At 51.3% G+C, this 11,156-nt stretch overlaps 3 protein-coding genes across 3 annotated transcripts in view; all 3 read left to right on the top strand.

The window, feature by feature from the left end:
- The first annotated feature begins 2,313 nt into the window (after nucleotides 1–2,313).
- On the top strand, nucleotides 2,314–3,726 carry LOC119352170 (3-ketoacyl-CoA synthase 5-like). Its single transcript, XM_037618886.1, has one exon. It carries the CDS (start codon nucleotides 2,314–2,316, stop codon nucleotides 3,688–3,690), a length of 1,377 nt encoding a protein of 458 aa, XP_037474783.1. The 3' UTR covers nucleotides 3,691–3,726.
- Nucleotides 3,727–5,424: 1,698 nt separating this feature from the next.
- On the top strand, nucleotides 5,425–9,630 carry LOC119352169 (endonuclease 2-like). The gene is made up of 10 exons (XM_037618885.1): nucleotides 5,425–5,548; nucleotides 5,623–5,794; nucleotides 7,193–7,285; nucleotides 7,363–7,505; nucleotides 7,625–7,660; nucleotides 8,252–8,254; nucleotides 8,825–8,878; nucleotides 8,957–9,024; nucleotides 9,123–9,193; nucleotides 9,279–9,630. Exons 1-10 carry the CDS (start codon nucleotides 5,435–5,437, stop codon nucleotides 9,401–9,403), a joined length of 879 nt encoding a protein of 292 aa, XP_037474782.1. The 5' UTR covers nucleotides 5,425–5,434; the 3' UTR covers nucleotides 9,404–9,630.
- Nucleotides 9,631–10,700: 1,070 nt separating this feature from the next.
- Nucleotides 10,701–11,156, top strand: part of LOC119356805 (endonuclease 4-like) — a 2,844-nt gene continuing 2,388 nt past the window's right edge. Inside the window, exons 1-2 of the mRNA XM_037623794.1 lie at nucleotides 10,701–10,890; nucleotides 10,978–11,149. Coding sequence (XP_037479691.1) covers nucleotides 10,780–10,890; nucleotides 10,978–11,149 — 283 coding nt within the window. The 5' untranslated portion in view covers nucleotides 10,701–10,779. The remainder of the gene's footprint in view (nucleotides 10,891–10,977; nucleotides 11,150–11,156) is intronic.

Genomic DNA, 11,156 nt, shown 5'->3' with positions numbered 1-11,156 from the left:
CGTCCTCTACCTCGACAGCGACTAGGAGGAGGCCGGGCCATCCCGCGTCGGCGACCCTGGACAGGGCTGCAGCAGGGACAGCAACGGGTAGCAGGGCGAGGATGACGACGACGACGGCGGCGGCGGCGGCGGCGGAGACTACACCGACTTCTACAAGCGCCTAAGCATGTAGAAGTCGGACGGCGGCGAGGCGCGGCGAGGACAGCGTAGCTAGGCCGTGTTTGTTTTTTTATTTGTTTTTTGTACAAATTTGAATGAATGTCGTCGAGTTTGGATGAATTTCGACGAGTTTGTGCCAAAAAACGCCGAATTCGTTTAGCCCTGGCGCCGACCTAGGGGCGACGACTGGAAACGCAGTTGCCCTCACATCGAAAATCTCGCCGGCTCGACCTCAGGACGCGTTTTTTCGGCATCATGGGGGGCCGAACGGCTGAAGATGCTCTTAGCGTCTGGTTCGTCTGGTTTGGAGCAGCATTTATGGCGGAAGGAAATGCTGGCGCGTATATGGCAGAGAAATAGTGCGCGTACAGAAATGGGCCCGTATGACGGGGCAACGGAGTTAGTCATTGCCGTGACGGCCGGACCTGATAATGTTCAATTGGTACAGACTGATAATGTTCAATTGGTACAGGATGGCGAATTGCCGCAAAACGTGGGTGGATTCAAGCTGTTCGCCCAGGTAAGCGGTGGATCTAAGTGCATGCATGGCTGCTTAGATTCTTTTACATGTTCGTACTCATGATGCATTTGGCTTTATCATTTTGTTTTCTGCTTGTCAACAGGTGTTCCTCCTGAAATGGATGGACACTGAATCTGCGAACGGGCCAAAATCACTCTTTTGACTTTGATTGATGAGTTTAGCATGAAATAATCCACATTTGAAAAAAAAACATGATCTGACATTTTTCGCTGCCATCTGTGACGGTTAGGTGGATGAGCTCTCCCGCGTTAGCTAATATTAGCCATCCGCATGCCCGTTGGTGGTAACTTAAGTATATCTCCAATGGCATAGATCAAAACAAACACACCAAACGTCTGTACTGGACGCGTAAGCAGGCTTGGATATAGCAACCGGCCATTCAATCCTGTGCATCAAAGTTCGATCATATCTGAAATGGAAATTTAACAAAATGGACGAAATTGAAGTATACACCAAATTTTTCATTAATATTTTGGATGAAATTAACGGAGACATGGAGACTTTTTTGCGGGGACATGGATTTTTTAACATAGCAAAAGTAAAACTATCCTAGTCTACACGACTTTGTCTGACATGGGTGTCCATGCTCCACATCCTACTCTTTGTCGTCTGCCGTTTGACCGTGCGAGGCCGTCATATATTTGGCTATGGACTATTGTTAAAAACCTATGCGGCTATGCATATATATACTGCTGGTCCTATAACATATACTTCTTGAAAAGTACACAACCAATTGATTTTCAGGAAAGATGGACGGTTACAAAGGAAAGCTCTTCCACCAGGTTATAACAAAATGTAGAGTAACTTGAAACAGGAACCAAATTTATGAAAGGAAAAGCTATCACCTGGCCAATGCAACAAAACACAAAGGTGCAAACAGACCGTGGATTCAGTTCATTGTTCACGTCCTCTATCTCTTCAAATTTTCAAATCAGCAAAAAAAAAAAAACTATGATCTTGACTGATTTTGGCACTGAGTTGCATTAGCACATGTAAAAATAGGGTTGCAACATGAGTTTCATTCGTCGTAGCACTTGTGTGGTTTTCTTTTTTTGCAGTGAGTCGAAGCAAAGTGGATCAAAAATACAGGAAAAAAACCTATGTGGATTAATACTGCTTTTACTTTCTAATTTATGTACGCTAAAGCAAAGATGGGGAAAAACAATATTAATACTGCTTTTCCTGTATTTTACATCACAAAATATGTACTTTCAGTTATTTATTTTTTGAGAATCACACCTTCTAGCATTAAAGGTTCGTTCAGAACGTATGCATGTAAAAAAAATGGTTCAAAACGTATGACATGTGATGGGCCGTGAATACAGATTTTGTGCAGACGTTGTTTTCACGGCGTGAGGGAGCAGCGCTTACTGTTCCGTGGGTCCGCACCAGAGTCCTTAATGTGTGGCGTTGCGTACAGCAGTATACCACGTTCAATGCGAGCCCAGTCTCCGATCCCAACGAGAACAAGCGCACAAAGATAACATGTGCAGGCGAGGACGAGCACTCCTATGGATTTTCGATTGCTATATAAAAGGAAACAATTGCTTAACTTTCATTGCACCATTGTGCTGCTAACTGCTAAGATCCTCGTACTGCGAATCGTCACCACAATGATACTCGCAACTGCCGTCCTCACAAAGGTTGCACAATGGCTTTCCACTGCACACAAGACTATGCCCCAATCCAGTGATATATGTCTCATCCATCTACTTCTCGTCGCTCTTTTGATCGTCACGGCTGCCATCTATCTTGCACTCCGTCCTAGAAATGTATACCTTGTTGACTACTCTTGCTTCCGGCCAAGCTCCAACTTTAGATACCCAAAGGCAACCTCCGTCGAGCATGCACGACTCTCACCTTTGATTGATGATTCTACTGCCAACTTCATAGCTAGTATTCATGAGCGCTCAGGCATGGGCGATCAAACATATTTCCCACCAGTAGTTATGCACATGGAGCCATATTGTGGGCTTGATGAAGCACGCACCGAAGCAGAGTTGGTCGTCTTCTCAGTGATTGATGACCTTCTAGCCAAGACGTGCATCAATCTTGATGCGGTCGGTGTTCTTATCACCAACTGCAGCTTATTTTGTCCGGTACCATCCATCGCCGACATGATTGTAAATAGATACAAGTTACGAGGTGATCTCCGCGTCATGAACCTCTCTAGGATGGCATGCTCTGCATCGGTGACCGCAGTGGGGCTCACGAGCAACATCCTGCGGTTCATGCCTTGGGGGTCATACGCGTTGGTGGTGTCAACGGAGATCGTTGGCCCGTGCTACTATGTGGGAAACAAGCGTTCCATGCAGCTGACTAACCTCTTGTTTCGTATGGGCGGTGTCGCCAAGCTTTTGTCGACTTCTAGGTCCAAGGCTCGGTTTCGGCTTGGGCATTTCACGCGAACGATCACGGCGGCAAGCAACACTGCCTACCGGTGTGTGTATCAAGAAGAAGATGAGAGGGGAAACCTGGGGATTGCACTCTCTAAAGACCTTATGGTTGTCGCTGGTGATGCACTCACGGCTAATATCACATCAACCGCACCTCTTGTCCTACCAGCATCAGAGCTTTTCAAGTATGGATTCTTATGCATGGCCAAAAAGGTGCTTCATTGGAGGAAGATCAGACCATACATCCCAAACTTTTGTGTTGCATTTGACCATTTCTGCATCCACGTCGGTGGGCCGGCGGTTATCACCTCCGTACAACATGGCCTCGGCCTATCAGACAAGCATGTTGAGCCATCAAGAATGACACTGCATCGGTTTGGAAATCAGTCAACATCATCAGTCTGGTATGAATTGGCATACATCGAAGCTAAAGGGCGGATGAAGAAAGGCAACAGGGTGTGGATGATCGGGTTCGGTGCAGGGTACGAATGCAACACTATTGGTTGGATGTGTATACAACCATCTTCTGGTGCGGATGGACCCTGGGCTAGCTGCATCCGTCATTACCCAGTGGATGTCTCCAACAAAGTTTAAACTAAGAGGTTAATGAGTTAATCACATCGACATAATATACTACTACTACTACTACTACTACTACTACTACTACTACTACTACTACTACTACTACATCAACATCTAGAAGAGCAAATAGTATGATAATCTAATAAAAGGACACCACTCCTCCACTCCATTGACCAAAAGCCTATGCTCTTGTTTAGAGAGGGCAGAATAGTCATATGTTGGGCACTTTAGAGATTATCCAAGCGAATGTTTTTCTCAAAGTCATTGTATCGGCTTTGCTAGTTGTAATGTATAAGTTGCTTGAGAACTCCCTGTCTCTAATTTGATTTTCGAAAAAGTGCAATTTAAGAAAGTGTTAGTTGGTGAAAAACACCAATACGCCATGTATATTTGGAATCTTGGATGGAGGGAGTGGCGCTGCGAGAGGATGATGATGATGTGTGGCGAGCATGAGGACACATGCATGCTGTGTAGACTGGGTCGACTGACTATTTTTTTCTGTGCAAAGGCCGAAGGTCAGTATATTAAGTACCCCAGGTCCTTGCAACACACACTCATACAAAAAGATAAATTACAATGAAATTTTTGGTGGTGCCAAAGTCTTCGTCCTTCTGGATCCACCGGCGACATGCCGAAGCTCGGTCCTGCTTTTGGGCCTCTGCCTTGACCGAGTAAATTTTAATAAAACCATGAACTTATAGAAGCAGCGGCCGAAAAGTCGTCGGTGCAGATCATGAGGCGCCGGAGGCCGTGATTCTATGAACCAAATCGCTGCCCTGGAGAAGGAAATGTCAATAAAGGCTTGTAGAAACTCCGAAGACCATCATCGCAAAAAAAAAAAAACTCTAAAGACCATGAAAGCTAGCTGAATCTAGGTAGATCCACCAGAAACATAAACCGACTAAGACCCATCAAAGACACGGCTCCGCCTTGACCGTTGGCAGTAAGCACACCAACAAAACGGAGTAGGGAGAACATTATTCCTACACTAAGACAATGTTGTCGCCTCGCCACCCCCAAACCAAACATGAAGACTCCCTAAAGAAAACTTGAAAAAAAAAAACTTGTCCATGCTGCTACATGACAAGTTTGAGTATGATGTTGAGATTGCCACCGTCTAAGAGCATGCGCCGACACCCTCTTCTTGGATGACCTAGACAGGCCGGGGCGCCCGCCGCCAGCTTGGCCAGCACCGCCGCCGAGCACAGCGACGCGGATCACTGGAACATGCATCTCCTTGGCCTTCTCACAGCAGCCCTCCAACGACCAGGCGTATACCAGTTGGACGGCGCGATCGCGGGGTACGCGATCCGATCGGTCGGCCGACGGCGACGCCTACCGCTGGCCAAACTGCAATCGATAGGGTACTCGCTAGGCGCTAGCGCGCAGACAGTGCGACCTTTGGGTTGGCCCTCGGAGCTGTTTAAAGATGGAGACGGCTCGGTTGGTTGGTATGATGTTGGATCGTTCGCTGTGACTTGTGAGTGCGACGCAGAGACCATGACGCTGTACGTCCCAAGCAACGCCCGGTCCCTCCCTCCCTCCCTTGAATGCCTCCGCACCAAATGCCACGGCGCGTGCGTGGAACACGACTCGCCTGTGAGCGCGCGGTGTTGCCGGAGTCTTTTCTCAAAACGTCAGCACTCTAGAATCTGGACGACTTACCTATAAACCGGAAAGGAACGCGGCAACAGAGCACTGCAGCAACACACACACACACACACTGTGAGTGAAAGCTTGAGCTAGGAAGCCTGGAATGGGGCTGCTCCTGCTGCTTCAGGTCCTCCTCGTCGCAGGGGCGGCGGCGAGGGCTCCGGCGGCGCGGGCGTGGGGCGTGGAGGGCCACTACATGACCTGCAAGATCGCCGAGGTACATTAGTCCACTGGTACGTAGTACATCACAAAATGCAGAGACGGACGCGCGAACTGAACTGATTCTCGCAGGTTTTGCTGACGAGCGAGGCGACGGCGGCGGTGAAGGGCCTCCTGCCGGGATGGGCCAACGGCGAGCTCGCGGAGGCGTGCTCGTGGCCGGACATCGAGCGGCGCCGGATGCCGTGGTCGGGCTCCCTGCACTTCGCCGACACCCCCGGCGACTGCAAGTTCAGCTACGCAAGTACGTACTCGACAGCGCTCCTCGTATTCCTGCTCTCGGTGTTTAGATTTCCTTTTTCTTCAATGCCTATGTTTGTGTGGTCGAAGAACGTTAATCTCTTCAAACGAATTGATCCATGAATCGGTGGAAACAAACATGAAAATTGTCTAAATATCTGTAACAGAATGGAAGAAATACGTAGGATTATTCTTTGCTCTTTTAACTGCACACGATGAAGCACAAATAAGATAAAAAGCATCTACAGGGACGCCTCATGTCAGCCTCAAACGTCCGACGGGCTGCCCAAACACAAAATTGTCACCCAATCAAACCTGAGTAATTCGGCCCAAATGTCCGGACTGGCCAACAACCCCTATATCCAGCCCATATCTTTGGCGGATATGGGACGCCCACCGCGTCGGATCTGATACACTATGGCCCACTCGACCCCACGTATATTGTTCTCTATCCGTACTTTGGAAAAAACCCTAGCCGCATTCCATTCCCTTCCATCCCAAGCTCCCTTACGGCGATCTCCAGCCTTCTCTGGCATGGCGGGCGGAGGATCCGAGTCTTATACCTCCTGATCCGTTGAACGAAAACTCGTCACATGCGGCCCCGAGGAGGAGATGGACGTCTGCATTGCGCTCCACGTTGCCAAGAGGAGTCCGCCCGATAGCGGTTCGACTCCATGCAGAGGAAATCCATTGCGTCGGCCCAAATGAAGCATGGATCCGGCGCGAGGCTAGTCGCCGGAGACGGTGTGGTCTGAGCGCCGTGGTGGAGGCGCAACCCCTTTTTTGGCACGTCAAGTCGGAGGTGCACGCCGGCACTGTGTTCGACCTGAATATGGCATGGTGTGCCCATCATGTGAGGCGGTGGGGTGGAGGGTGAGGCAGACTCACACTCTCCGGCGTCGCGACGGTGACTAGCAACCCTGACACTGCAAGCACACCGTGGTGGACTGTCGGTTCCGACCACGACGGATCCATCATCAACCTGACATCGACTGGCGACATGCAAACCACAGGCTCCGACGAGGAAGAGTAAGGGATACGAGAGGTGACGCCTCAAGTCCTGTGAGCCGGTTCTTGTCTCATGTCCTATTTTACCTCGCCGGCGACCACACCTCCACTCCGAGGGGCTCCGCCGAGCAGCTAGACAAGGATATCGCCAGAAAAACAAGGACAGTCGCCAGTGAAAATTTAGACTAATTTTGCATCACCTGTAATCATATGAATTTGATGATTTTAAAATGAAGTAGCGGGTTGTGGAAAAAAATGTTTGTGTGTTGACCGGCCACTGTGCGCGATGCGTCCGGACGCGTCCGTGCACTGTTTTTGGATACCAACCATCGGACGGGTGCCGGAGTTTGCAGAGTTGTGGTTGTAGATGTTCTAACTGTGTAATGCTGGACAGGGGACTGCCACGGTCCGAAAGGGGAGAAGAACATGTGCGTGGTCGGAGGCATAAACAACTACACCGCCGCGCTCCAAGACTCCTCAAGCTCGTGTAAGCATATGAACTTACTGAAACCTACTGACGAGCACACAGCAACTTTGGCTCACTGCATATGGCATATCATTCAGATAATCGGACGGAGAGCCTGCTGTTCCTGGCGCACTTCCTCGGCGACGTTCACCAGCCGATGCACTGCGGCCGCACCGCCGACCTCGGCGGTAACACCATCCTCGTCACCTGGTACAGCACAGCCAAGACCAACCTTCACAAGGTACGTCAGCAGTACAGCATGGGTGCATAGCATGGAGGCTTGGACCCCTAGTACTGATTTTCTCTGCTCGCTCCTCTGTCTAACATAACATGGGTGCACTGCATGCATTTGGTTTTCAGGTGTGGGATGACAAGGTCATCCAGAAGGCCATGAGAGCATCTTCATCAGGCGCGGCAAAAGACGAGCCCGCGCGGTAAATCTTAGTTTTAGCGCGCGCCGGCTGGTTCCGCGCGCTTCAGCGGTGGCGAAAACTTATCGCGCGCGGGAAGCGTTTGCGCACGGTAGATTTGGCGCGCCGCTTCGCGCGCGCCTATAAAATTCCGCGCTCGCCACGTGCCCCCCCTCGCAACATCGTTGCTTCGCAACCTCGGCGCTTCGCCACCTCGCCGCTTCCCCGCTTTCCGCGCCGCCGGGGTTCTTTGGGCTACCGCGGCGTCCGCGAGCGCCCCAACGGCTGGTACTCCGCTGAGATCCGGTCCGGCGACGTTCGGCTCGGCCTCGGGTCGTTCTGGAGCGCGCACGAGGCGGCCTGCGCGTACGACGCGGCGGCGTGGCGCTTGGACAGGCCCCAGTCGTAGATGAACTTCCGGGACGTCTTCACGCGCGAGCAGGCGCAGCGCGTCGCCCCTCCGCCACGTCTCATCACCGACATGGACCGTGCCGACCACGCTCGGCGGCAGCGCCGCCTCCTCATCGCTGAGGACGACGAGCAAGCCATGGCGGAGTGGCGCCGTCGCCATCCGGAGGACGTCGCTGACGAGCGTGCCTACTGGGCGGAGATGACGGCAAGGCGCCGCGCGAAGCGGGCGGACCGGCGTCGGCGGAAGGCATTGGCGAATGCGCAGTCCGATATCGTTGCAGCAGGTGGGAGGTCGATCTTCACGTCAGACGATGAACGTTGGTTGGACATATGGCTCTATACCTCGGACGACACCGACGAGGATGATGATGATGGTGATGCTAGCGACTTGGAGTAGTTTCTATCAATGTATGCCGTAGTAGTTTCTATCTAGTTGCACCGTAGTTTTATCTATATATGCTTTCGAACTATCTATCTAGTTGCACCGATGTAAAAATACCTTTGTATCGTTTTTTTTATTATCTATGCAATCTATCGTTTTATCTATTAAAAATGTTGATGTAGAATGAACGCGCGCTGCTGCATTTTTTGTGCACTGCTGGAGTGGCGCGCGCGCTGCATTTTAGCGTAGCTGCTGGAGGCAGCGCTGCGCGCCGCGCCAAATCAGGCGATGGGCGCGCGGCAAAGCAGTTTTTAGCGCGTGCCGCGTTCGGCGCCTGTTGGAGACGCTCTGAGAAAGTTCTACAAGGACGACCTAAGCACCATGATCGACGCCATCAAGCTCAACCTTAGTGTAAGTCTGTCTGTAAGCTAGTATTTCATTTCAGGCTTCAGCATTGGCCTTAAGTTCTGACTGGATTTTTTCTTACAGGAAAATTGGTCCACCGAAGAGAACCAGTGGGCGGCGTGCAGTACACAAACAACAACTTGTGCTGACAGGTAATTAAGCTCTCATCACGATAATCTGCATTCACATGAACTGCATACACTTCTGAATCTTCAGAAGCTGACAGCTGAAAGCGAATATATGCATGCAGGTACGCCGAGGAGAGCGCGGAGCTGTCGTGCCCGGCATACGTGGGTGTTGAGCAGTACTCCAACTTAGAAGGTGCTCCAAGTTAACCTCAGTAATGACCGATTTACTGTGTGATACTTATGATCCTCTTGGGATTAAACCGCACGTATGTATGCAGATGAATATTTCTTCTCGGCGATGCCGGTTGTTGAGAAGAGGATTGCCCAGGGAGGCGTGAGGCTGGCGGCCATCCTCAACCGGATCTTCAGTGGGGAGAACAACAGCAGGCTGCAGAGCCTTTGAAGTCTGACAGAAATTAAGCAAGCAATACAGGGACTAGCCTGCCGCCTGCGCTAGCTATGGACTAGTCGTAGAATAAGATTTAAAACATAAAACTTTCTTGGCCATGCATGTTAGCTTCATCAGATCACAAATCATGGTTATCAACTGTATGAATCAGTACGTACGGCTGCTGTCAGGCCCAGTGTTTTGTGTTTGCTGAAGGTGATGAAAATAATTGGTAGTACGTGGCAGAGGTGACCACGATTTAAGTAGCCATGCATTGTTGTGTTCTCCCGATCCAATCTCGACCCTGCAGAGCTGCCACGAGCCATGCTGTTGTTCCGATCCGAAACTGGAATTAACTACCAGCGTGCAGATCATGCGTGTATTTTCTTGATGATATGCTCAGATTGTTTAGGTCGACGGAGGAGCTGAGCAGCTAGCCATCGACCGGTGCTCTCGTAGACATTTCTTTTAGTCGTCGTCGTTTGTTGCTGCTGAGCAAGTGCCAAGTCAGCATTCAGAAACCGGATCATGTAGCGTTGGTTGGGAGTGGACAAGGAGTGGCAGGCTAGCTCGATCTGATCTAGCTTGCTCTCCGTTGATTTAGCAATCGCGACCCGGGGGAGACGACACTTGTAAAGTATAGGGAGAACCCTGCAAACACTGTCTGACGGAATATGTATACAGCATATGCTGCCTGTTGTTGGTGAAATGCGTCAGTCCTTATCCTCAGATTGTTTACGACGAGCAGCGATCGATCGGTGCTTTGTTTAATTATTAGTCGTCGATCGTCAAGTCGTTCATCTATAGTTTTGTTTCATGCAACCGATCGGGGGAGAGAGATCGATCGTTGGGAGCTCTGAAACTCGACGAATCTCGCACGCACGGCACGTACACACCATGCCGCCAATCAGAATTCAGAAACCGGCCGGAGCAGTAGGCGTTCGTCCGTTGGGAGTGGGCAAGAAGAAGCGCGCTGCGCGCGTGGCAGCAGCTGCTCTGGTCTGATCCCTCCTTGACATTGCCATTGCAATGTGAAACGGAGCCAGCGGATAGGGATGGGAGCTTGTTGCGTGCCGCACATGTGAACCACGCCGGCATAATTGCGCATCATGACCGGAGATGCTCACATGGCGCAAGCAACTCCAGCCATCGGCTCACATGGATGTACGACCTTCAGGGCTTCAAACTCCTCTGGTTGTTGTTGCCTTGTTGGGACAAAAGGCATCGGATCGGATGAAGGAATCTTCCAAGTCCAGAACGCGGCCATTGGTTGGCAGGTTGTTGTAAGTATAAATAGACGAGCAGTACACAAGGCAGATGAGACAAGAAAGAAAGCAACACATCAACAAGAGACGCAGAAAGAGAGAGGGCGAAGCTTGAGCTGAGCTAGGATGGGGTTGCTCCTGCTGCTTCACGTCCTGCTCGTCGCGGTGGCGGCGAGGGCCCCGGCGGCGCTGGCGTGGGGCAAGGAGGGCCACTACATGACCTGCAAGATCGCCGACGTACGTGAACCGCCGACCCATCGTCTTTTTCCACCGCCGCCGGAGGTAGAGGCCGGCAAGCTGAGCTGAGGTGCCGTTTCCGTGCAGGGTTTCCTGACGAGCGAGGCGTCGACGGGGGTGAAGGCTCTCCTCCCGTCGTGGGCCAACGGCGAGCTCGCGGAGGTGTGCTCGTGGGCGGACAGCCAGCGCTTCCGGTACCGGTGGTCCAGCCCCCTCCACTTCGCCGACACCCCCGGCGACTGCGAGTTCAGCTACGCCAGTACGTG

Source organism: Triticum dicoccoides, chromosome 2A (assembly GCF_002162155.2).
Source record: "Triticum dicoccoides isolate Atlit2015 ecotype Zavitan chromosome 2A, WEW_v2.0, whole genome shotgun sequence".
In the NCBI taxonomy this organism is placed as follows: Eukaryota; Viridiplantae; Streptophyta; class Magnoliopsida; order Poales; family Poaceae; genus Triticum; species Triticum dicoccoides.
This window is presented reverse-complemented; position numbering and strand designations above follow the sequence as displayed.